The following is a 27,013-nucleotide window of genomic DNA, read 5'->3' as shown; positions in this document are numbered from 1 at the left end:
CAGGAAATCATTATCCCCTCCCCAGCGCAGCCTTCCCCGATCCCTCCTCAGCAGATGAGCGTGGCTCGGGGCCGCTGCTCGGGGCAGGGCAGAGCGGCCGGGAATCCTTCCAGGACACTTTGATCAGATGTCTGGCGGACAGGATCCAGTCCAGGATTTCTTCCAGCCTATGCTTCACGTTTCAGGAGCCCAGGCCAACTCTGGCTTCCTATTCCTACTCCAGCAGCCTTATCTTTTTGGGGGCAGGAGTTGTTAGCACAGTTTATCTTGCTCGCTTGGAGTCCTCCCTCGGCCGAGACATGCACTCCGGTGCCGCCTGCTTTTTTTCCCTCTCTCTCTCCCTTTTATGTTTTCTTCTTCTTGTTTTTCTTTTTAAATGTGTCAAGTGAAGAGTTCCGCTTCCCCCCTCTCCCTTTCCCCTCCAAAGAACCACCCTCCAGTTCATTAAAACGCTGGGACTGTTTTGCTCCTGTACCAGAGGGGAGAGCGAACCTGTGCCTGCATGTGTGTGTGTGTAAAATAGATCCAAAAATGTCCATGAACAGCAGGAAAAGTTCTGGGAGACCGTCCTACTACTACCGACTGCTCCGGAGGTCACGACTGCAGAGACAGCGAAGCAGATCCCGCAGCCGGAACAGGCTTAGCAGGGGTAATTGCGAGCTCTTTCCTTGCCGTGCTCAGCCCGCTGCCGTAGGTAGGTGAGGATGAGGAGGGGCACTGGCCCCGCGCCCCGGGAGCGGCCCGGGCTCTGCACAAGGTCAGTGTGCGAGGGACTCGGGCCAGCGTGGCTGCTCTAACCCCGTGTGGTGCCTCTAACCCCGGCTTTCCAGCTAACCAGCCTCAGCTCTGCACTCTGTGCCATTGAGGGAACTGCCTCTCCGAGATGTTTGGAGGCCTCATTGATGCTTGCAGAGCTTTGGAAAGCCGTGCTTAGGAGATGGGGTCTCTCTGCAGAGACGTATGACTGGAACTTCTTGTTCTTCATGAGCCGAGAGTCACCAGGGGCTTGAGATGACAAAGCTGAGAACAGTTTAGGGGTAGGATTTTCCAAAGAGCCTAAAGATTGGGCTCCTGAGGCATTGCAGAAATCTGTGGGACTTGAAGCCCCAAATCATTTCTAAAAATCCTTCTCTAAAAGGGCTTGTTTGTCCTCATCAGCAGGAGGGAGGTCCACAGAGGGATGTTTCTGTAGGGCACAGGCAACCCATTCCTTCTACTGGAGGCAGCAACTGACCCAGTTGCATTTTTAAAACCAGCTATTCTGCCTTTCTCTTTCTTCTACTGTGAAATAACTGTTTATTGGTTCTTTTCCCTGTCATTAAAGCAGCCAAAAAGTGGGAGTATGTGAGTGTTTTCCTATTGAATTTTTTCAGAAAGGAGGGGAGAGGGTTGTGTTTGCCCTGCAGTCTGGCAGTCCTGGTGTATTTATCATGCTGTGAGTCTAATCAAAAGCCATTAGCTGAAAAGATTTCCCTTTTTCTTGTTCTTGTGTGAATAAAAAGCACAACTGCAACTTTACATCAGGTGTCTATGCAAATCTTGGACTTGTCTCAGTGCAATTAATTCTGATTTATGAAGCAGATTTTAAACTTTACTCTAGCACTGCAAGATTTAGCTCAGTGCAATGTCCTCTTTCCTCTTTTCCTGGCCCTCAGGATGATTTTAAGAATTTTGAATCATCGCTGAGGAAACAATAGGAAGCTAAATCAGTCCCTGAGCTTCAGCTTTTCCTTCAGACAGTGGTTTTCTTTACATGATATTTTTTGTTGTTTTGCCTGTCAGGGAGGAGTGTTTATCAACTCCCAAACATGTCCCAGTTCCCTTTCCCTCTTTATTTGTGTGCTGTGCAAAACCAAAATATTTTACTGTCATTTCAGTTACTGTGACAAACTAAATGTGTTCAGTTTCCTTTAGGTAACCCAAAGTGAACTTAATGGCATCATTTGTCAGGAACATGAGGAATATACAGGCAGATTTGATGGAAATGGGAATCAGCCTGAAAGTTTGTAAGAAATTGGATTTGAACCAGCTGAAATCTTGTTGCTGTTGATCTCTCCTGGAGTATTTTGTGTTGTCTGTGGGATCCCTGCCTCTCAGCAGTGGCTGAGCTCTTCTTATCTGTACATCTGAAAGGGATTTGCAAAGCTGGATGAGAATTTTCTCTTTATTTTTGATCTGTTTCTGTTGTGCAGTGGTGGTGTCACACAGCCAGGCCCCACAGCAGCTCAGAGGGAGCTTGTCCAGGCTGGGCAGGGTGATGGAAGTGCTGGAATAATGCAGCAGGAATCCTTTCCTTTCCAGTTTTGTTCCCACTGGAAGATTGATGAACTGTAGGGGGTCTGGGGGCTCCAGGAACAGCAGGAAAAGTCAGGCTGGGGTTGCACAGCTCTGGAAGGGCTGAGACCCAGTTTGGGAAATGGGCTTTGCTTCCTGAGGTACAGAGAGAGCCACTCCCTCAGGAAAGAGCTGCTGTGGTGCTTCCAGCTGGGCAAAGTGAGCAGAGTTTGCATTTTCTGTGCAAAGATCTGAGGGAGGGAGGGAGGGGAGAGCTTTGTGTTGGGACTCCAGATGGAGCCAGCCTGCTTCAGTGTGCAGAAAAATGTCCAGGACTTGGAGCTGTTGGCAGTGACAGCAGCTTGTTCAATGGCTCATGTGATGGCACCCTCTGTTCTGGAGCTCTCTGGTCAGCCCTGGTGCCTTTAACACATCCATCACATGTCAGTGTGTTTGTCACTCTGCCCCTTTGGGAGCCCAGGCTGGAATATCTAACCAGTGGCACTGGTGGGGAGGGCAAAGCCAAGCAGGAGGGGAAGGCTGATGAGATCCTGCCTCCAGCACGTTTAAACCATGCCTGTTTGGGAGTGGGTAAAGCAGACAGGCTTCACTGTACTGGAAATCTCTGCTGGAAGGAGGACAGTGCCTGAAACCCCCAGCTCTGCTCTCACAGAGAGTCAGGACATGCTGCAGGTAAACATTAGTTAGATAATGTTAGATAATGAACCTCTGGACCATCTGTTCAGCTCAGAGATGTGTGGGACTGCAGGAGGAATCATGGCAGTAATTATAATTACTCCCAGGTGACCCATCTGATGTAGTGGAAGGTACTTGTGAGGCAGAGGAGGAGGAGAACTTTCAGTGACAGCAGCACCTGCTTGTGGCTGCACTTGGGTCTGTGGCATTCTTCAGGATCCCTCCCTGCTTCTCCTTACTCATGGACACGGTGAAGGAAGGGGGTCAGTGGGAAGTGTTCTGAAAATTCCCTTTGCTGACAGAAGCCGCTCCCAGTGCTCCATTCCCAGTCCCATCTCTGAGCCAAATGCAGCTTTGGCTTCAGGGCTTTCTTGTGTAAAACTCAAGCTGGCATCAAAGCCCTGAGAATTTGAGAACATTGGAGTTCCTGATCTTGAAGGTTTAATGTTCCTGATCCTTCTGCCTCTGTCAGCCTCAGACATAAATGTCTTGCTCTCTGTTCTGTTTATCACAGATGCTTTTCAAGGTGTTTTATTAAAAGGATTTTTATTAAACAGACTTTCTTCTTCCTTTCCTTTGATGGCTGCTGTGAAGAGGAAACTGACTGATCTTCAGCAAAACCCAGATTTTCAGTGCACCGAACACTGAGCTGGGAGGCCAAGGTCAGGCTGGTTTTTTTCTCAGCACAGGCTATTCAGATACACATCTGTTGAAAACAGCTGGAATTCAGTCTTTCTCTGTCTGTTTGATGAAATCAAAACCTTTTAAGTGATAAATGAGAGATCAGCTTATACCCAAATAATCAATACCTTGGAGGTTCAGGCACTCTCTTGGGACAAGGGAAGCAGCTATTGGAAAATTGTCCCAGCATGCCCCAGAGTGACATAACAACTAAGGAGGTTTTATTATATTTAAAGCCAGCTGAAATTGCACTCACCTCTCACTAATCTTTCCTAGCTGAAAATCTGTTCTGCAGCATGTTAACAAAAAGTGATGTTGGACAAGGAATGCCAGTGGAATTTCTCCCTTTCCACCTCTGCAGGACTTCGTTTTTCATTTAAGGGCTGGGAGCAGGCAAGTGAGGAGCTCAGTAATAAATATTAGCAATAGGCTTGGGGGTTTTTTTTCCAAGGGTGGTGTCTTTTAAATGCCAGGAAAAGGAGACCTTCCTGCTTTGCACTTTTTAATGATCACTGCTTTGTTTTTCAAGTCTCTTTTGTGGCATTTTCTGTTTTACCACAGAAGTCTTGCAGTCTTTCATTGAATTTTTAACAGCATGGCTGACAGATGCCCATAGAAAAGATATGCAAAATGTTTAAAGCTGTGCTGTTTATAGGAAATATTCACTGACAGCTGTGCTATTTTTAGCACCAGTGCTCCAGCTGAGACTTTGCTGTGTTTGTTCAATGCTTCATTGTCTAGTAAAAATCGAGACTAAATTTAATGACTTGGGAAGTGGTGTGTGGAGGAATTCTGGAATTGTTTTGATATTAAACAACGCTTAAATCTCAGAATCCCTTTAATAAGCAAAAATTTAGAGTGAATTTATTGCAGGCAAATTTATTGGACTGACCCTTCAGCAGGAAGGAGGTGGCAGTAGTGCCTTCACTCCCTTTGCTCCTACAGCAAACTCTGACCTGCCCCACCTCCTCCAGAAATGCAGGAGCATCCACACTCAGCGAGTGTTCTCCCTGAGAAATTCCTACGAGATCAAAAATGAGTCAAGTTGTAAAAGTTCCCCTGGGAAACCCCAGTGGGAATCTCTCAGGAGCACTGTCACTTTTTGCTCATCTCTTCCCTTATCTCTCTTTCCAGCCCTCTCCTCCTGGTAGTCCCATCCTTTTCCCCTGACAGAGTTCCTGAGAGGGGCTGACTGCTCTGCAAGGAATGAAGTAGCAGATTTGCTCTCGAGTAATGCAGAATGAGTTTTTATCTACAAGCTGTGGTTACTAAATGAGAAAGAGGTTGAAAACCCTGGTCTGAGTCCAAACTAGAATTGCTTCCAAAAACATGCTTCAAGGGGTTTCAGCAGACTTTTCATGATCACTCATGTATTAGAGTAAGTTTGTCTCCTTACAGCTGTGGCAGTCCAAACAATTTAGACACAGAGCTGCCTTTTAAAGCTTTTAAACCTGTATTTCCCTTGAAGGTCTTCTAGTGTGCCACTAATCCCCAAAGTTATTGCACTGAAGGCACTCTCTAATCCTTTAATTCTCTCTGCTCTCAATAGAGATGGGAACGAGCTGGGTCAGGGAACATTCTCATTTGGGCTTTATCAGTTTTGCTTTTTTCAGCTCAGACACTGCTGAGCGTGGTTTGCTTTCCTTTGCAACACTCCAGAGACTATTTTAGAGTCAAACACTAATTGTTTGTGTGTTTGTGCATATGCTTGTGAAAGAAGGTGCACAGAACTCCTGACTCCTGTCACTGCTTTGTGCAGCCTCCGGGTCAGGCTTTTACACTGAGTTCCCTCAGGCCCCTTTGGGAACCAGAGAATGGGAAAATGGAAGGCTTTTTGAGAGCTGTGAACCATTCCCCATCTAGAGCTGTGAGGGTCAAGGAGCAGTGTCAGCCACAGGTAATTTCTGGAAGCTTTTTTCCCCCAGACCTACCCAAGAGAGAGATTCTGACTAATGTTTCTTTGGTGCTGAAGGTAAAGCTTTGAGGTGATGAGCAATGCCAGACATGTGTTGTGGTTTTGCTAATAAGCATAAACTCTAAAAGACTTGTTAGAGCAACTCACGGCCTGAATTTTGCAGGTTTGTGCTGCCCATTGGTTTTTTCCTTGCATGAGGGGCATGTTTTCATTGTAGGCCTGGTTTGGAGAGCCAGGCTGGGACCACGAGCAGCTCCCAGAGGCCCATTAGGAATCCCAGGCTCTCACACTGCTCCGCAAGTTCATCTTAAGTTGAGCATTGAAGCATTCAGTTGGAGGAAAAACATGCCCTGCAATTGTATGGACTTGGAGAACATTGACAGGAATAAAGACAGCCAAAGTTTTGCTTCATTAACATTTGCACTGAAAGAGGAATCCTCAGATGCTGAGGACTTAATGTTTCCTTTTGAAGAAACCAATTTATGTGAAGTGCAAGTTTCTTTTGTACCTTACATGCTCATATTTTTGGTTTCTTACAACATTTCTGCATCACTGAATTTCTTTAGAGTCAGAGATCAAGCCTGGGCTTGTTCTGAAGTACCCAAATGTGCTAATAGGGGGACTGGTGTAAAATTTGGTGTCTGGAGTTAAATTACAGGATGCTTCTTGAGCTTCTTGGTTTCTATAGGAACAAGTAATAGTCATCCTTCATGATTAAGCAGTGTCCATGGTAACCAAACGAGCAAGTTTAAAATGAAAGATATTTTCCCTTTACATTTTTAGCAGTCAAAGGTTACCAATTATTACCTTTATACCCTTAGACATGAACACATTTTGATGGGGCTGGTGTGTTTGAAGTGAGAACATTTGGTGTTCATTTACATAACTCTGCTTCTGGGATCAGCTAAAAGTCGGGTGAACACCAAAATGAAATTTCAGAGAGTGGGGTGGGGTGCATTAACCTCCCCAGGAGGGTGAATGTTGGTCACTAAATTGCTGAATTGTTCTGCAGGGTTGCAGTGTTTCTGTTCAAGTGCCCATTTGCTCCTCAGAGTGACTGCAGGGCAGTTCTGGAGGGAGAAATTCCAACACAGATCTGGCATATTTTTTTAGGCTAGAAAATGTAAATGTCAGTGTTGGTGTAGGTAAGAACATTCTCCTGCTCCCTCCTGTTTCAAAAATAGGTTGGGAAGTGAAAACACGACTGGTTTTTAATGTTCCTTGTCTCTCCTTGGCACTGGTGTTGTTTGCTTGAAAACTGCAGAGCGAGTGTGCAGCTGCCACCTGCGAGTGTTTGCAGAGCAGGTTTGTGGGAGAGGAGCAGAAATACCCACCCACCCCCAGAGGAAATAAAAGGATCAGTCACAATAAATTAGGATTTACATTCCACAATTTCTAATACTGAAACAATTGCTAAGAGAGTCTGAGCAGCCAGAGGAGAGATGGATGGGGACCAGCAGTGAGCAGGGATGGATTCTCAGCAGTGCTTTGGGCACAGGGAGGCATTGCCCAGGTGTGCTGAGCTGCTGTGCCTGACACAGCTGTGCACACACTCACATCCACACACAGCAGAGGCACATCTGTGGAAAGGATGCCACTCAGTCTATAAGCATTATCTGCTGGTAATGCCTACTGAAATGCAGGAGACTTGTTTGTGTTTGCCAGGGGAGCTCTGAGGCCTCCTGCATTAACGTTTAGAAAACCAGAAAATCCCTCTCAGCTCTGCCTAACCCTGTCCCCAATCCTAACCCTCCCTGACTTGAACTGGAGGAAGAACAGTGGTTCCAGACTTTGCTGTCACTGCTGCTTTGAGTTGCTTCCTCATGACAGACACTGTATTTTGGGGGGTACCAAAACTCACTGCCATCCATTACTTAAAATCCAGTATTCTTCTGTGTTTCCAGTGAAACTGTCTCCTAAATAGCCAGTGTTAAATCCCAGCCTCCTGCTTTTCTGGGCAGAATTAAAGTTCCTTGGCTATTGAGACAATCTGAGGTGGGTGAGCAGGCTCTGGGCATTGAGACTCTCTGAGACTGCTCTGAGAGCCACATGCACCATGTGAAATTCAAATCTTAATGTTTGGTCTATTATGCAGATGGATGTGAACAGAGATACGTGTGTGACCCCATTTATCTCTCTAATGAAGTGCCATCAATAGAACATCTGTTTCTTTGCTGTAGAAGATGAAACCTCTGATGAATCATGCTTATAAATTAAGTATTTATTTATTTAATTTGCATTTTACCAGTACAGACCTGTTCCAGCAGCCACTGTGCACTGCTGGAAAAATGGCCTGGGAATTAGCTGTGTGAAGTTTCCATTTCTCCTGAGGGTGCTTCAGGTGAAGGGAGCTGTTCTGGCCTGCTCAGCTCAGCTGTCCAGGTCACTTCTGGGGAAAGCCCCCAGCCAAACCTGACAGGCAGGGGACAGAGCCAGCCCTGTCCCTGGTGGTGTGTCCAGGTGACACCTCCAGAGACAGGGACAGGAATTGCAGAGCATGGAAGTTTCTCCTTGCCCTCAGATTGCCTCTGTGGATAAAGAGCTGCAGGAAAGCTCGTGGTGACAGAGCAGAATCTTTGCAGGAAGGCTCAGCATGATGGATGAGCCTAATTTAAATCTCCCCAGAGCTGACTCCTTGTTCTCCACACTCCGTGTTGCTTGTCTTTATTATCACATGGGAGGAAGCTGATGTTCCACTTCACTTTATCATCCTTTCCACTTTAACCAGGGTATTGGCAGTCACCACAGTCTGGCCCCCAACCAGGACAGAATTTCAGCTTTTTCTGATGTATTTTTTAAGTCTGAGCTTGATTTCAATTTCACCCTGGAGAAAAGGCTCCTAATGATATGCCGTTAGCAGAGGAGGAATTTGTTCTGTGGATACCATAGCAGAGGAAGATAAATATCATACATATTTTATTTCAGAGACTAATAAAGAAAGAATAAAAATACCAGATATATATACACATATCTAGTTAAAAAATACCAGACAGTAAAACGGAGTTTGTACTACAGGCTGCTCAATCAGCATGATTTGCTGTTCATCTTAAGAAAGGGAGGGTCATTTTCTGCATGCCTTTTATTCTGACCCTGGCACCAGGTCTGGGGACCTGCAGCTGTGCCTCATGCATGTGGATCTGATCTGGTCTCCAGGCTTGTAGCACTCAGAAGCTGCTGTATTTTCAGACCTCTCGCAGTGAGAATTACCTCAGCTTTCCTTTCCCATTAGTGCATTTCTTTTCTGTCTCTTTTCCCTTGGAGAGGGATTTTCCCTTGACAAATAGGTTTAATCTCTCTCCTCAGGTAAAGGATGTGTTCCACCTGGATTTCTGGAGGGCAGGACTTGCCCTGGCTCTCTGTCAGAGTGCCCGGCTGTGCTGAGATGGCTCTACAGAAGGGAAAGAGCAGGGAAAGCGCTCTTAGCTCCACTGACCATCAGGTGACCCAGCAGCCGAAGCCCAGCTGGAGAATTCCCAGCGCTGCAGCTGGGCCGGAGCGCTTGGCCAGCCAAGGGCCTCCAGCTCCATCTAGTGAGGCACCGGGATCGCGGCTGGCACACACACCCACTGCTGGAGCGGGCACAGCCGCTCAACCCGGGCTTGGGGAATGAAAATCCCACCCCAGCTTTCCAGGAGAGAAGGGGCTGAGGCACAGGAGGCACAGGCAGCCAGAGCTCGCAGAAAGTCAAGAGAGGAGCCTTTGCTGCTTGCACACATCAAAAAGCACCGTGGCAGCTGCTGGGAGAGGAATTCTCTTACTGGGTAATAGAGAAAATAGAGGAATAGATATATATCAAGTGCTCAGAAAAGTAGCAGAGCTTTTTTCAGTACTAGATTCAAGAGCCATTCATAGCACTGGCTCAGGAGCAGAATGAGGAATATTAAATCCATGCTATCCAGGAACCTGACACAGAGATGAGAGGAGATCCATTAAAGTGCACAGCGTGCAGTGGCAAAGGTCACTGTTACTCCAAATCATTATTTAACAAAGAAAAAGCTCTTTTTTCAGGAGTTCTTAGTCCCACTTTGAGAGAAGATGGTAATAGATTTTAGCTGAGGGGACCAGTTTTCACTGATGTGAAACCATCAGTGTGTTCTGATGTTTTCTGGGATTTGTTTTCTGTATTCCAACCACTTCTAACAATGCTCTTCACTTCACACAACTTTCCCAGCCACCCTTCTTGGAGCTGCAGAGAATTGTGTGGCTCTAAGTGGTGCTTCACGTGTGCTTTGCTGCTTTTAGGCAGGGCCACAGTCATCAGAGACACTGAATGTGGTGCTTTCCTACCACTGAAGTCACCTGTGGGGGAAACAAAGGCGTTGGTGAGAAGCTGGATCAGTTTGGTGTCATTGCTGTGGGAAGCATTAACTGTAGGCATAGACTCAGTTGTTTAATTCAAAGTATTTGGTGCCAGAGTGTAGCCCAGAAGGCACGTAATGATCCCAATTTATTTTTTTGTTCTGTATGTAAACAGTTAGATAAGGGAGAGGGGTTTTTATAAGCTGTAGTTCTGTAAACAGTGTCCTTAATTGTCTGGAAAGGTCATGAGAGCATGAGAAAATGTGAAACTATTTCTGCTTGGAGCATGAAATGACTGGGGAGTAAATCAGAGATTCTGATGTGGAAGAGTTGTGGGTACAGCCAGGGGGATTGCTGGGCTTTATGGAAGTTTATTAATGTTTAAGCCAGAGATTCTAAGATGCAAAAAGAAATAATTTTATTCCAAGATAAGAAGCAGGGGTGACATGGCTTCCCTTAGCCTGGAGAACACCCTCTCTGTGTTCATTAGCTTTGCTTTCAGAGGAGTCTGCTTGTTCAGAGGGCACCAGCACCTGCCCTCAACTTCTGCCTCATGACCATTTTCATTTAAAAGTCTATTTTATTGCCTAATGAAGGTTTGGTTTTAAATTAATTTTGTATGGTTCTGACATTGCTGTAAGGGATCAGCTGGAATTCACAGGGTCAGCAGGGCTCTGGGTGATCCATTCCAATAAATTCTCCTGCAGGTAACTGAAGCACGCAGGTGGCCCTGCAGCTGCATTCCTGGGCCTGCTGATGGGAGCAGGAAGGCCTTTCATAACCTCTCACAGCCTCTTTGTCACTGGAAATCAGACATTTTGGCACCTCTGCTTCCCACTCAAAGTTCTTCACGCCTTGTGAAGAGGAAAGTTGGCTCAGCTCAATGTTTATTATTTTCTGTCGTTGCCTATTCTGCTTTTTAAAAGTGCCTCTATTCCCTTCTAAATCCCCATTTGGATTCAGACTAGATCCATCTTTTCTCCAGGGCTCCTGTGGCCACCCAAAGCTGTCTGAAATGTAGATTTTTCTGCAGCCTCTCCTGAGTATGTGAAATCACACAGACACTACAGATACCTGTTCTCCAGGGATTGTTCTTAATTCGTAAACGCTTCCGTGAACCACCTTAAATCACTGTCACTGTGCCTCCTCCTCTCCTCTCTTGGGTTTGTAATAAGGACTTATTGGATAATGCAGAAATTAGAGGAATAACACCTAAATTCATTAAGCAATAAAATTAATTCACGGCCTGTAATTGTACGAGCAGGAGACCGGTAATTCCTGTTCCCTCTGGTTTCACAGAAACTCCACCCTGGCAGCGCTGGGGCACCTGCGATGCCGGGCAGTGCCCGGTGGGGCAGGACAGGGCGGAGCTCGGCCCCACCGGCGGCTCCGTGCCGAGCTCGGCAGCAGCCTGACCTCTCCAGGGCTGCCCTCAGCACCTTTCCCACCGGCTCTTGGCTCTGGGGAACTCGTAGTTTCCTGCATCACCTCCAGAGAATCTGGTGAAGTTTTGTTGAGCTCCAGAGTCTCCATTCCATAGGCACGTCCGGCGGCGGGAGCAGGAACCTGCGCTCCTGCCGTGTGTCCCGGTGCTGCTGCCTGCTCTGGCATTCCAGGCATTCTTCCCTTTCTCGCTGCCTCTGATGAAGTCATCACCTCTCCTTCTCTCCTTCCCGGCTCCTTCCGAGTGCCATGGCATGTGCGCTGCTCACCAGCACGGCTTCCTTCTGGTGAGTTCAGGGAGACCATTTCTCCTTGCTGACTTCTCTCCCAGCACTCAGGTTGGACCTCCCTTTGTTGGCTGGAGCTGGAGCAGGTTCTTATCAGGAGATCAACTTGCTGGGAAGTGCCTGCTTGTTGTTATTCCATCCAGCAGCCTCGCTTTGCTTTTGTTCACGCTGTCTCTTCCACTGGCTGATCCCTGGAATTGTACGAGGGGGGGAGTGTGAAGAGAGATGAACAAACAGGAGTTAATGTATTTTAGTCTCCATAATGAGAGTGTAATCCTGATGATCTCTTGGACTAGTTGGGATTCTCAGGAGCAGGTAATGCAAATGGAAGAACACCTCACTTGCTAAGTGAAAAGTAAACAGTAGTCACAGTTGTTTTTGTGTTTGTTACGCATAACAACCTGCTTGGAGCAGTGTCTGAGAAGTGGAGTCAGAGGAGGCAGTGATGTTGGGTGGGTTAAACAAGGGTTTGGGTGCCAGGAGCTGCTCACAGCCTGTTCTGCTGCTGCCCTGGAGCCCTGGGAGATTGCTGTGCTGCTCCATAATGATTCCACAGCATGAAAAGCAGGCATGGAAGAGTGGAGTGAGGATTAATTATTCTGTCAGTTCCAGTGCCTTGAATAAGTTAACAAATCAAATGTGTTTATTACTGTACAGAAAGAGTTTCAGAAATACTCATAAGCCCGAGGTCCTAAATTAATGTGCAGTGTTTGCAGTGCTGTGTGTCCTCTTGGCAGTGGGATATGTTCAACTTAAAAACCTCCTGGTGCCTTCCACAGCCAGCAACATGTTGGCCCAGCTGTGTGGGGAGAGCTTTCAGGGGCTTGATAATTTCAAGGAGGTTTCTCTTTGAAGGTCTTACTCTGCACAGCGGGAGACCCAAAACATTGCAGTCTTCTGTAAATATTTGGAAAAGCAGGAGGCCCTGTTGTTTATTTCTCTCTCTCCTGTGTTGTATAAATGAGTCCTGGGCCCTCTGTGCTATTGAGAGGTGACACGGAACTGCCACAGTCCAGACAGAGATGGAAGTTCAGGAGAGGTTGGGAAGAAAAGGCCAAAATCAGACACTGAATCTGATCCCTTGAAGCTTGCTTATTTTATGCACAAGTGGACAAATTTGACAGAAATCACCGGAAATGAGGCTGGAAGGAATGGCAGGAGGTGTGTGGTATCTGTCTGCCCCATGAGAGGGGAGGAGAGGCAGCCCATTGTCCCTGAACATCTCTGGGCAGGGAGAGCTCTCCCTCTCTGCACCAGCAGTCCCAGGGTGTCACTGTCCATGGCAAGATGGGACTGTTTCCAGTGCCTAACCCAAATATCTTCTGCTGCAAATAAAGATGTTTCTTTCTCAGCCTCTAGTGACTGTGGAGAGTTTTTATTACTGGCTTGCAGTGCCCTTCTCCATGGCCCTGGGCTTGCTATGGCAGCGTGGCTGATGCCAGGCCCTGGGCAGTGACCCAGCCTGAGATGGTGCCACCAGCCCTGAAGAAGTAAAAAGGGCACTTAAACCTTTATATATTCGTACTGCTCACCAAGTAAATGCTGTACATTCCTGGAGTTACTAATTTACCTGTAAGCTATTTTTATTAACCTTTAAAACAAACAGCTCCCCCCCCCATCCCCTCCAACACCCACACCCACCCCTCCTTCTGGTTATTTCTGGTTTCTGACAGAGGGTTTTGTAACGTCTCTCCTGCAGTGAAACCCACAGTGCTTAAACAGAGCTGAAATGGAGATTTGACTCCAAACATTTCATGAACCATAAGTTTAATAATTATAGGAGGGTTTAGGTGCTAAGCCAGCTCTGTGTTTGGTCTTGAGTCACAGTGATGTGTTTGCTGGTTCTGCTTAGGGTATATTTTAATGATGAAATAAGAAGCTAAGCTGGGGGGCTGTTACCCCCATACAGGTGCTGAGCAGTGTTTGGGGCTGGGGAGCACATGGGGAAAGTAATTTCTTGTAGTTGCCTTTCACATAATGCCATCGTTCCTGTTTTCCAGTCAGGTGTGTGAGAAATGCTTTAAACAAGGTTCATTTTTCCGGTCATTATGAAAATGCAAAGCAGCGTCTTCAGTTGTCATCTCAAGCTCACTTTCAAAATGCTGAAATCAAGTAGCTTCTTTATGACAGTCCAAAAACAAAACAAGGTTCAAAGGAATGGGGTGGGAGCCTGAATCTTCTGAGAGGAGATGACACCAAAGGATTTTACTGCTTGAGATTCAAAGTGCAGCTTTCTGCAGAGAAAGTGCTCCAGCCATTTGAAGGCTCAGCTGGAGGCTGTGAAGGCAGTGAGCTGCTGCTTTGGGCTGAGTTTCACACAGGTTACGTGGCAACCAAGGAAGATGTCACTGAGCCACCCCTCACCCCATCCATGGCTGGAATCTCAGTCTGTTCTTTTGGAGTGGTTTAAGACACATCTCAGGAATGGTTGGGTGGAATTGCTGGTGTTAGTTTCTTACAGTCAGGCTTTGGCAAGGGCAGAACCTTGCTGAGGAGAGAACGTCCATGGAAATGCTTGGCTAAGGAGGACTCTGGAATGGTTTTGGGAAGGGAAGCTTGTTACGAGGTCTGAGCATCACTGAATGGCAGCTTGGAAATAAATCTGTTTCTCTGAGTTCCATGGTGCTTTCAAAGAGGGTGTGTGAACTGAGGAAGCACCACCCTACAATGCTGTAGCTGACCTGTCCTAACATCTTGCTAAATCTCCTCAGTGTTGAGCATAGTTGTTAATTTTACCTTTTCAGCCCCCTCCCCTCCTTGCCAGTGGGGAAGGAGGTAAGTATTCCTATCCTCATTTTATACTTTATCAAAAGCAGGATTTAATTATTTTTTCCTGGTTCCAAAGCAAATTGCTAGAGGAATTAGAGAGGTAACTTAAGCATCCTGTGCCTCTAACCCCATTAGCAGTTTCCCCGAGGAGGATCAAATCCACGAGTGCACGGATCTGTACTTTGCATATAATTCTCACTCATCTCAATGCAGTTTCTGTTTACTCATCTGCAGACTGGAAATAATGATAATGCCAACCTGTCAGGCATTATCTGAAGCTTACAGTTGTATAAAAATGCTAATTGTTGAAAGTGAAAGTCCTGCTGATGGAATGTTGCTCCAGGCAGCTCGGGGAAATGCAAGGTGGAATCCATGGGGTGGTCACGCTGCCTCGTTGGCGAGGGAGATGCCACATTCTGCACGGGCTGCTGGCCCTGCTGGGCTGTCCCTGTGCTGCTGGGTTTGTAACTGTCCCTTGTGTTCTGTCCCCAGAGTCCCCCCCGGAGCGCTGCGGGCAGAGGCGCAGCATGCCCAGCGGCATCTCGGAGAAGAACCCCAGCATGGAGCCCGCGGCCACCACGCCCTTCCGCGTCACGGTCAGTGTCCCCCCTCTCCAGCAGGGTTGTGGGATCCTGAGGAGTGACCTGGGGGGAAAGGAGCCTGCTCACCCTGGGAGAAGTGCTGTGTGTGAAACTGCCTGCTCACTTGTTTGTAGGGAATGGGTGCTCTTAGACACTGTTGGCAACAAGCAGCCGGCAGATGTATCCTGGTAGAGCAGTAGGGTTTGAATGGAGGCTGGAGCTTCACTTGGGAGACTTTCCTGGAGAGGTTTCCTTGGTGAGTCCTGGTGCACTGTATTCCTGGGATCATTTACCTGTCTGCAGCTGTACAGTGTGTGCTCACACTCCTACAGAGAGAAAATCTCCTCTGGAGGAAGCTGTCATTAAGTCACAGGACATCTGCCAAGCTGGGATTGCCCAGAGCCTGGGATCTTGTCCCAGCAGGAGCCTGGAGGAGCCATCCACTTCTTCCATGGCTTCAATCCCTGTTCTTTGAGATGTCACTGGTTGTTCTGTGCCATGACTACCAGTGGTCTCGGTGCTCCATGGGAAGGGCACTGCTGTGTCCATTGACAGACAGGAAGAGGGACCCCAGGAATGGGATCTGTCACTGCTGAGCCCTGGCTGGCACTGCCCAGTGTCAGCACAGTGTGAGGAGTGTGAGCACAGAGTCCCCTCCCCACTCCTTGCTCACATCAGGTGTCTGGGCTGGCTCTCAACACGCACAGATATTTTTATTCAGAGAAGACACAAATGGTCTTGCAGCAGGGTTGCTCCATGCAGGTTTTCTCTGCAGGCCACACCTTCTTTACAGACTCAGCTGCTGCTTACCAAACTCAGGGAGGCAGAACCAGAATTTCAAAGCAAAGACAATGGTGCAATCTGAAAGAAAAATAATCTGAGCACACCCAGTTCACCTGAGAACATTTGCATTGGTGAATGAGTCATGATTAGAAGTTTGGACAAGTAGTTTATTTTAGTTCTAGAAATTGTTCTTCCAGCCATCACAACCTACTGATCTCAGTGAATGAGTATCCTTGAACCCTAAACAACTACTGCTGGTTGGTGAAAACAGCAAAACATGATGGGAAAATCTGGATTCTTCAAGGACAGAGGATTTGGGAATATTTTTTTTAGTGTCCCTGTAGTCAAAGAAAAGAAAAAGCTGTTCATTCCTTTCTAATGCATATATCTTGCTTTTTGAGTTTTTAGAGAAGCTATTCCAGCTTTGAGCAGCTGGTGGTGGAACAGCTGATGTGGGATGCAGTTCTTTGCTTTAAGCAGCTCTGTTACTCAGTGTGGATTAAATAAGGGCAGCCATCACATGGGTAATACATGACATTTGTCTTCTCTGAGTTCAAATCCAGCCTCATCTCATTTCTCCCCTGCGCCCCCTCCGAGTGTCACTGCATTAATATGAATGGCTTCATTAGGTACAGTTGGTGCTGCTGCCCAGCCTTCAGCAGATGTCTGACTTTAGAAATATATTCTCCCTCACCTTCCTTCATTAACCAGAGGAACATTAGCAGTCAGTCCACTCCAGCCACTGGGAATAGTAATTAGTGCCTTAGTTTAGTGGTAATGGGATTATTACTTTTGAGCCTGCTGTTGTAGGTTTGGAAATTGTAAGCTTTTCATATTTTACAGCTGATTGTTCTTCCCTGACATCTCCATCCTTCTGCTGTTGAGTCTCCAAGGGCCTGGGAAGCTCAGGAGCCATTGGTTTCAGCTATTTTGGCAGTGTTGCATTCCCAGATGCTTTGTTTCATTTCAAAACTAGAGCAAACTAGGGTGGAAATTTGGGAACTTCCCTTCCCATACAGAAGTCTGCCAGGCAGGTTACAGATAATTGGGCATTGTGGTTTTTGAAAACAAGAGCTCCTGGTAGTTTTTGAATTACAGAATATAAACCTTGAAAATCAAGTCCTGTCCTTACCCCTTGTCCTGAAAGAAATTTTTAATGAAGCTTCTCAAACTTGGAGAAATCTCCTCTAGTCCTGGTTATCTCATGCTGTACAAGAATTATTTTCCATGTAAATCCCTCCCTTCACTTCCACGCTCTCAGAGCTCTGTGTGAGCTGAGGCAGAATGAGAAACTCGAGGCTCCAGCCCCAGTGAGGCTGGACCTGAGCTGAGGTGCCTTGTCCTGAGCCTGCTCTCAGAGCCAAGTGTTCAGATTTTAGTCTCCACTTGCAGTGGGCACCTGGCAGCAGCTGGTGATGCTGCAGGGCTGGAGACACCAAGGTGTCCCTTCTCCATGGCCCTGGTTGAAGTCTTGCTTTTAGGAGAATGCAGAGAAGCATTTTACCTCTCTGCATTGAATCCCAATAGCTTGAGGTGTGAGATGGGTTAAACCTGAAGTTTGTGGGGTATTTTGTCAAACTCAGGGGCCAGAAGCTGGGCAAGTCTGCTGAGTGCCAGTGAAATCCCTCACTGTGCCCCCCTTGCAGGGAAGTGCTGCAGGGGAGGATTTGCTGAGGCTTGCTGGGGAGGACTCACTCCCATCCCATCAAGCACTGCCATCTATTGACTCCTTCTGTTAGAGCCCAATTTCCTTCGTTTTCTGGGAGAATATCCCGGGCCAAGCAAAGTCCAAATTGCCAAAAAACTTGAGGAAGCATCTGTATTCTCTCTTTTACTAGACAGAATTTAGGATTTCTTTCTCCAGCCCTTTAATTCTCAATTCTAGCATTAATAATCTGCTTTCCAGGAGCACCAAAAACACTTCAGTACTTCTTCTGGTTGAAGCCACACAGGCCTCAAAAATCCCCCAAAACCACACCAAAACACAGTTTTTATTCTTCCTGTAACATGAACTTGTTTTCCTGCAGTTTTCCTGCCTGGTTGGGCTCAGTACACAGCTGAATTTGCAGTGATCCATCATAAGCCACTCTTACAGCATTCCTCCATCTATCCTGGTTTTAATCCTTGATAAATGAAGTATTAAATACTAATGGCAGTAAATGGAAACTCCTGGAGAGATGAAAGTGAAGAGCTCTTCTCCCATTCCTCTTCACTGAACATAATCCTGAATAATGGGATCCCAGTTCAAGCTGCTGTGGACAAGATATTGAAGGATTTTTTTTCCCCAAATTTTTGCCTGTGCATAATACACTCTATTTTCCTTTTTTTTTCTTTTTTCTTAGCAGTCATGTAATATATATTACAATGATTTGAGAAATTCTCTGGAGAATTTATGTTTCTGTATTATGTGGAGAGTGGAATGGCACTTCCCTCGGCACGATCACCCCTCTTTAATTGAAATGTAATTGTTTACTAAACCATTGCAGCTCAAAGGGAAAATTACTGTCATTTTGGTCTGTGGCTGCATACATTAAAGTGCCCCTTTTGCAGGGATTGAATTTTAGGAGAATAGGAACATTATCACAGATGATATATAAACATAAAGCCATTATCATTAAACTGTCAGCTGCAACTGACTTTGGGTAACCAGTGCTAGTGGCAGCAAGAAATATGGAAATTACTTGGAGAATGCTTTTGTCAGTTCAGTCACCACTTCTGCAACAGGATATGCCTGGAAGCTTTGGGGTTGTGAGTATTTTAGGGATTGGAAGAAAAATGAGATAATTTTCAGACTTTGCAGTTGTTTCCAGTCCCCCTGGTGCTGCTTGGCAGAAATCAGGAGGGCTCATCTGGCTCTCAGAGGAGTTTGTCAGGTAGCCCAGCACCCAGACCTTGCACCTTGAGCATCCTTTGTGGAGGGATTGTCGGGCTCTCCACAAAGGTGGTTTGTTCTTACCACCCTCATTGTCCAACTGGGAAGACTGAGGGAGGGAAAACTTAGCTAACTTAAATTTGATCATTCTCCAAAGCCCAGAAATACATCCTGAGCTGAATTTCTTAATTTCTAATTCCCAGTCCTGGTGTTAACCACTAGCTAAGCTATTCCTAATTACCTCTCTGAAGTCCTCCTCAGTTTCAAGAGAATTAAATATTCTCCAAATTGATGCTGTAATGTGAAAATGAGTAAATGGGTTCCTGGACTCCCAAGTCCTTCCTTGGGCAGAAATGCCTTGACTTTCTTACTATCTCTGCCAGCACCTCATGTTGTCAAATTTCTAATTGCTTGTTATTTAAATTAGAGCCCTCTGCCTTATTTCTAAGTCATCTTATTAACATAGATCTGTGAGTATTTTTGATCTTTAATTTTTGCTGTCCTTTATGAGACATGAGATAAATTCTAGTTAAGGTATGAAGGATAAATTTCATTTTGAAAAAGGGAATCTTTATCCCTACTCAGTGCTCCCTAGCACAGGGATTGGAAAGTGAACCTGACTGTAAAGATCTTTTCAATTCTTTGAGTCTGACCTTATATCTTGAATTTTTTTTTAAGTAAACCTGGAATTTCCAGTTGGGGAGTATTGGAAAGCAGCATGGTCAGAGATAGGAGGGACTGTCAGATTTCAGCACAGAGCTGCAGTCCAAACCACTGAGGATTTATGATGTGCATCAAGCAGGAGACAAAAATGACAGGATAAAAGACATGGTGCTATGACCTGCTTCACTGAAAGGGGCTCAGCAAGGCAGGGTATGGATTTTTTCCCTTTTTAAACTATGTTCCAGGGAGGTCTCTTTGTCAGAGCCTGCAGCTGTCTGAAGGACAGTTTTAGAGAAAAGAAGAGCATAGGGCTCATCAACAGCTTAATTCACACAGTGAGGCCATTTCTCTACAGAAATATGAGTGATCCTACTGTAGTTTTTGTGGGGCTCTGGCCTGCTTTTGGTTGCTGTCACCCTGGGGTGTTTGGACAGCACAGGGTCCCAGGGCAGGGCTGGCTCTGCTGTGGGACAGTGAGCAGGGGGTGGGACATGACCTGGTGCTGCTGCAGGAGGAGCCTTGGGAGGATCCTCACAGTGCCCAGGCAGAGCCCTGGGTTAACCTGCAGCTTCCACTGAGAGGGAAATGCCACAAATCACCAACTTCTGTGCCCCAACACCACTGAAATGTATTCTGGACTAGGGCAGGTTGTTGCTTCCTGTGTGAAGCTTGGGCTGTGTATAAACAAGGAAATTTGTGCTTCTGGGGAAGATAGAGTCAAATACTGAGTGGGAAAGGGGAAAACAAATGTTTCAGGAAGCTGCCTGGCTCTGCAGAGGGTCCAGATTGGCCCAGTTCCATTGATTTTGTTCAGCTCCTCCAGATGTTTACACTTTCTCAGCCTCTGAGGATGCTGCACTGATCCCTCTGGGCTGTGTGAAACCCATGACTGCAGGCAGGGCTCAGGGTCCCAGGGGGAGCAGCAGAAAATCCTTGGAGTGGGACAGATTCCTTGTGCCAGGAATGAGAAGGGAGGGAGTGAGAAAGCAGCTCCAAACTCCCTCTCCCCAGAAAGTCTGAGCAAGTTTTTGTGGGATAAAGCTGTGTTGTTCTCCTGATTTCATGATTCTCCTCAGATCCATCCATTCCTCCACTCCTGGGGAAGCAGTGGTGTAGCCAGATGAGAAATACCAACAGCTCCTATGTGTTTTCATGGAGAGAGCCCATGGGAGGAATATTTAACATTTAGGCAGTAAGTAGGGCTAATAGGAAATGCTAATTCACATTTCATTCTTTTGATCAGTGTATATTGAATGATAATTACAGTGATAGTACTTGGCACTTCTGTAGCACCTTTCATCTGGAGCTGTAAAAGTGTTCTGCCAATCTGAATGAATTCAGGCTTGCAGGCACTGGGGGGTTGCAATTTACCATAATGCCTCAAAATAAATGGGAAACTAAGGCCTGGGAGGATGATACCACTTTCCCCATCATTCAAAATCTGTATGAAACAGGTGGGGCTGGGTAGTACTGCTGCTGGTCATCCTATAATAAACAAAACCAACTCAAGGCATCACTGTAAATGGGGAAAGTGGTTTAAACCAGCCAGGTGACTGGCCTTTACTCTCTAAAACATGTTTGTTTGGCATTTTTGTGGTGTTTTAACAATTCAATATCCACTTGGGTCCTCTGGTGTATTTTTGTTTGAATTCCCCTCACAAAGACAGAGAAACCATCTCAGATTCTCCCTGCATTTTTTCAGCTACGTACTTGGATCCATCTCCATTCTTTAGAGACATCTCCAAAGGATGATTTGAACAGAAATGTTCATTTCAAAGCTACTACAGGAAAACATCTGATATTGTTTCAGTCTCTTCCCAGGAAGCCCAAGTGCAAACAGCCTGGACTGATAGGCTGTAGGGAGGCAAATGGACCTGACTGGTTTCATTTCTGTAGCGTGAATGAGAGGCAGAAGGTAAACAAACAAAAGCCTCAATTTGTTTAAACCTCTGGGCACTGAAAGCTCTCACATTGCTGGTAGCACAGAGAAAAGAGGGCCATTAGAATATCCAACATGACAGTATCCCTTTAATTTGTTTCTGGGTCACAGATAAAGAATTGTCCTGCAGATATGAAAGGTAGGATAATAAACACATTCCATTCTCCCTCTTTCAGTAGCACTGACATTGTGCTTTTAGAAAACAAGTCCAAGAGTGGAAGGCATTATGTGAATCTCCTGGAGACTGGAACATGAGTGCCCATTGCATCAGGACCTTCATCTCTGAACTTCCTCTGTTGGGGATTTGTACTGCTTTAGTTCAGGGATGTTCAGTATTTGCTTAAATGCTGAAGTCATTGCACTGGAATTCATAGAAATCTGTGTCATTGCCACAGTCACCCTGAACAGTTTTCAATACATTTCTCCCAAGTTTTGTTTCTGAAACAGATTTTTTCTCTAGTTTAGACTAGACACTTCTCCTTAATTGCCAGAACATATTTTGAGCCAGAATTCCTCATTCTTTCACTGCAGATGGTTCACATGGCACCTGTGGACTTTGGTAATAATGAGGGTGCTGTGAGAGGAAATCATGGGAGAGGTGCCCCATCCCAGCTGGCAGTGATCTTCTCTGTGTTGTCACCCCGTGCAAGTGGCTGAGCTCTAACAGCCATGGAGGAGCTCATGGCCTTTGACTGGGTTGTCTGGAAATTGTTTTGGAGGTTTCTTCTCCCCTCCACTGCAGCCTCGTGTGAGGCAGTTTCTCCAGGTGGTGACACTGTTGTTCCAAACCCCGTGCAGCTGCTGGCACAGCAGGTCTGCTTCCTGCTCTCCTGGTGATTGCACAGACCCAGGACTCTGCAGCTGGAGAACTTGGATTCGTGGCTCTGGGTGGAGCACACTTGGGAAGATGACATTGATTTCTAGATACTTTTTTTCAAACTTTAGTTGCCATGGAAACAAGATTCCCTTTCTCCTCCGTGCTGTCACTTTTCCTCAGCGCTGCACTCTGATAAGCAATAGGCTGTGTTTGTCCTCCCCACTCTCTTTTTCCCAGTGATATTCATGGCTCAGGCATCAAGGATAATTTCAGAGAGAGTGGGGAAGCTCTGCTGCTTTTCCTGAGGTGTTCAGGTGTGCCAGGCCTGGCACTCTTCCAGAAACTTTCTTGTCTTTATCTACCTCCATAATTACAGTGGATCATATCTTCCCTGCAACATTTTTCAAAGCACCAAGGAAATTAGCTCCAGAACTAATCTTGTCTTTATTTCCTGAATGGCTCCGTGCAGTTCCCTACACAGCTCTGCAGAATGGGATTCACCCTGAGCAGCAGAACCTGTCCTGTCCCTGTCCCTCCCTGTCCCTGACCTTGTCCCTCCCTTCATTCCTGCTTCTTGCAAGGTCATCTCCATGGCATTCCCATGGTGGCACAGCCTGGCCTGACTGAGTACAGAAATTTACTTTGCATTTCCTAAGGAGTCCCATGGAAAAGGTGAGGAGTGATGGGTACAGGTTGCTCCTGGACAGAGGCCATTTAGACACAAGAGGAAAAAAGTTTTTGCTGTTCCTAGGGGGTGGAGGAGGAGACATTCATATCCCTTCCTGGGAAACAAGGGAGTGTCCCAGCTGGTGTGGCACTGGCTGGGGCTGAGGGACGCGTGCTGGCCCTGCCCTCGGGCCATCCAGGAATGAAGCCTTCCTTGATAATTAGCAACCAAGTCAAAAATAGTTGAGGAAGAAGTGAATGACACTTAAATCTGCCTGATAGAATTGCAATTTCCTGCAGGGTGACAAAATTCTGCTTTAAGGATAGTAAATCCACTGCTAATAATTAGGCAAGAAATAGTGACTGCTAAGACCCAAAAATAGGATCTGTCACTTGCAATGTCTGTCTTATTATTTTGAGGGATAAACCAGCAGTGAACTTAATTTTTGCCTCCAGTTCCTGAAGGATATTCTTTTTGGTTATATTTTTCAATGTGAGTTTTAAGAGAATTGTCAGTTGTGCTGCCTCACATCACCTTCCTCAGCACCTCAGCCCAAAATCAGACACGAAGTACGAGCTGAGGAGGGAAAGGAAAGGAGTAAAGGTGGAGAAAAAGAGCAGGGAGTAGTCTTGCCTTGTGTTCATTTCTCTCTGAGCTTTCTTAATCAAAAAGCTCTCTGATCTATGTGTTCTGAAGGATGGAGAAAGCATGAAAGCCAGGCTGGTACTCCTGGAAATATCATATGTGTGTTATATTTATCTTTCCATTGTAATTTTTCTCCCTTTTTCCAAAGGTATAAGTAGGAGCTGAATCAAACTGAAATAATCGTTTTCATAAATTCTGAGATGAGGATAAATGAACTTCATCTTCAGTGTTTGCACAATGTCTGGGAAGTGAGTTGTCTAGGGAGGTAGGTAGGGGAAATGCAGGGCTGATGTATCATCTGAATTCCAGTTGGCATTCCCCACACCTTCACAAAAGTGAGCATTTTTGTTTGATTGCAGCTGTAATTATTGCTGAATACAAATGTTCCAATTTAAGCTGCAGAAATGTGGGGAAAGTCTTTGAAGCCAAGAGCATCTGCCTGGAACATGAGTTTCATATTTGAATGAGTAACTTTTACTGCAAAATTACACAATGAATCCCTACATTCAAAAGATAATAATATTTTTTTACTCTAAACACATCATCTACCAACTGCTTTTTAAAATTTATTGGCTTGGCAGCTGGTTTTGCAGAAAATGTGTTACTAAAAGCACACAAGGTTTGTAAGTGAAAATGAGACAGCTTGGTGTTGGTACCTTCCTGCAGACTCAGAGCTGGCCATCAATATTGTGGAGGATGGGGTTCTCCCTTCCAGTGTTTGCTCTGCCCCAGAGGTTTCAGGTGGAAGTGAGCAGGGAGGTGCCTGACACACAGGACATCCATGTGCTGCTCCAAGACCATACATCAGAGTAGGGAAAGCAGGGCTAAAACACACTCATGAACCAGTTTACTGTGTATCACACCCAAAGGTGGACTTTAAAGGGGAGCAGTAATGTAAAGAGATGTATGGAGATGGTTTTCCCCTCTCCCCTGTGTGTTTATTGCTCATCCTGGTGAGCTCTGATACCTGTTTTTCCAGGATTGGAGGGCTGCCATAGGAATGAGCCCTTGAGCAGTAATCCTGGCTTTGCAGCTTATCTGGGCATAGTCAGTGTAGCAAATCACTTGGACAGCTGTGCCTTCACACCCTCCCTCTGTGCCTGCCAAGCCCCTCCATCGTGACAGCAGCTCCTACCTGCTCTCCCACCTCCTCCAGCCTGCCCTCCTTTCTCCCTCCTTGGACAGTAAGCTTGCTGAAGCATGGATCTGCCTGGGGACTGGCTTTTAAAAGGCATATTCTCATTTCTGAGATTGGAAAGAATTAAAATAATCTCCTTTATATGAAAAAGTACCTTTTTCCTGAACTAGAAGGGCACAATGGTTGATGCCAACTCTTCCTAGACAGGTTTTGTGCCTGGTGTAATTGTACTGAGCCCAGTGGTCAGTGACCCACTGGAGCTGCAGTGCTGCCCCACAGAAACAGCTCCAAAGTGCAGCTCTTGAAAGCTCCTGGGCTCCTTAGCCCTTGGCAAAACCCCAAGGGTCCTGGATCTGGATGTTTCAGAGTTCTGGATAGAGCAGACTGTCCTCTGGGCTGGGACTCCATTGTGCCTGTTAAACAAGGAAGCTGCTCCATCCCCCTGAAATCCTCCTGCAGGTGCCATCCTGGCTTGGTGTCCCTGGGTCAGGCTGTCCCCAGTTCTGCTGTCTTTGGGTGGATCACTGGCTTTGCTCTTCAAGGTTACTTGCATTCTCCCTTTGTCTCTGTTTCTGCATCTTTCATCCCTGACTGCTCAATTACCCTTCTCCTACCTTCCCAAGGAATATTTATCTGTCTTGTTGGGATGTGAAATGTTGACAGTATGATAATTACAGAGCTGGGAACAAATAATCCAGAGTAGTGTGGGTTTGTTTTAATAGGAGAACAAAAGAATCCAAATTGAAGAACCAGGTGATCCCTGAATAACAACAACTGTTGAAGTGTGGTTGTCATCTGGGCTCTTCCTGACACTTGAATTCCTTCAATTGAATTCCTTTATTAATGTCTCACCTGTTCCATGTCCATGTTCCATGGAAATCATCAGTGCTAATGGGAGAATCCAGACCCAGACTTCCCAAGGTTTCTGTTACTTTACCAAAGGCTGGGAAGGGAATCTTCCCAGAACAGAAAAGGAAGAGAGTGAAATTCTGCAAAGAAGCAGTTAGCTGAAAATACCGGGGAGGATGTCTAGAACTGAGAATTCTTTCTGCAGGGCAGTGGGAGAAGACCCCCTGACCAAGGCAGTTTCAACAAGATGGTAAAATCTTTATGAAAATGGAGCTCAAGCAGCAATCCTTTATTGGCCAGAGCTGGGAAAGGGATGAGATGTTGTGTGTTAATGTGTTCTGCTACTGCTGCTTCTCTGTGATTTGCTGATACTCACGTGTGTGAGATTTGCCACACTCATAATTAACCCCCAGTGCTTCTCATTTGATGTAATTCCAGCTTTCCTGACCTGGCTAGACCCACACTGTCCCCTGGGTGACCTGGGGGACATCAGTGCATCTTCATCTGATTTTTCAGCTGGGCTGAGCTGGGTGTTTGCAATGACACTGCAGATCTGATTCATCTCTGGCCGTGGCAGGGCAGTGTTGCTAAGCAGCACTTAAAGCATGAGCTGCTTCTCCCACTCTGGGGCTGCTCCATGGCCTGGCTCCCAGACAGCTCCTCTCATGATCCTGGCTGCTGGATCTCCGTGTTTATCCTCTAACAAGAGCATGGGTCTGACCACAGAGAGTGGAGGAGCAGGATTGGAGTTTTTATTGCCAGTTACCTCTGGCCATGCAATGGCTTTGTCATTCCTTTGGGGTTTAGCCTGATTCCAGGACACTTCTGTCTCAGAGGGGCTTTCCTTACCCCTTCAGAAAAAGGTTTTAGGGTAACATCAGTCAGAGCAAGTGGTGATTCCCTGCTCCTAGTGAGACATCAGGGAGGTTTAGATGAGATATTAGGAGAAATTTCTTCATGGAAAGGATTGTCCAGTGCTGAAACAGCTGCCCAGGGGTTTGCCATGTAAACAAAATGTGGAGGTGTTGGTTGCTAAACTTACAAAAGTGTCATTCCTAAGGTTTCTGCAGATTTCTCCTAAGTTTGGGGTGTCTCCAGCCTCAGGGTTGGCACCTTCTTGCCTCCTATGTGCCCAGGTTCAAACCAGCCCCCGTGCAGGCCTCGTGTGTCCTGGAAATGCCCTTTCTGGGGAAGGGAATTCCACAGGGGCCGTGGGCTCACTCACCTGCACAGAGCCCTCCATCACACCTGACAGGAGCAGAGCTGCAGGATGGCAAAGCAACTTACAACACCAAAGTTCAAATCAAAAAGAGCTGGCAGAAATAAATGATATTTGAAGTGTGTGAGGGGCTACAGACCCTTCCAGCCCTGTGCCTCTAACACTGAACAAATGAAAAATATTTGATCCATAAAGGTCAGTGCTGTACAGAAATTCCCTCCCTGCCCTGCTTCAGTGCCAGGGACCACTCGGGATTATTTCTATTCTTGGGCTTCTGAGAGGCACAAATGGTGCCTAAACTCAGCCTCAGGGTTCTTTTGGGCTCTGCATTCCTGGGGTAGCTCAATGCAGTCGTGTTCTACAGAGAGAAGGGTAAAAATGTGCACTTAGATGTCTTTACCTCGTAACAACTGGTATCAGAGGTTCCCCAAAAAACGTTTCTCTTTTATTTTGAAAGCTGGGACTAACATTGGTAA

At 46.3% G+C, this 27,013-nt stretch overlaps 1 protein-coding gene across 4 annotated transcripts in view; it reads left to right on the top strand.

Moving 5' to 3' along the window:
- Positions 1-256: 256 nt before the first annotated feature.
- DAB2IP (DAB2 interacting protein) overlaps positions 257-27,013 on the top strand; it is a 122,421-nt gene continuing 95,664 nt past the window's right edge. For 2 of the 4 annotated variants that reach the window (XM_050980892.1, XM_018917589.3), the window contains exons 1-2: positions 262-649; positions 14,857-14,960. In XM_050980892.1, the coding sequence (XP_050836849.1) occupies positions 532-649; positions 14,857-14,960 (222 nt within the window). In that variant the 5' untranslated portion in view covers positions 262-531. Of the gene's footprint in view, positions 650-11,238; positions 11,596-14,856; positions 14,961-27,013 lie in introns of those variants that run through there. The other 2 variants (XM_050980898.1, XM_050980893.1) reach the window with 2 other exon arrangements.

This window comes from Serinus canaria, chromosome 17, assembly GCF_022539315.1.
Source record: "Serinus canaria isolate serCan28SL12 chromosome 17, serCan2020, whole genome shotgun sequence".
Classification (NCBI taxonomy): domain Eukaryota; kingdom Metazoa; phylum Chordata; class Aves; order Passeriformes; family Fringillidae; genus Serinus; species Serinus canaria.
The sequence above is the reverse complement of the archived record's forward strand: the minus strand, read 5'-3'. Positions and strand labels throughout refer to the sequence as shown.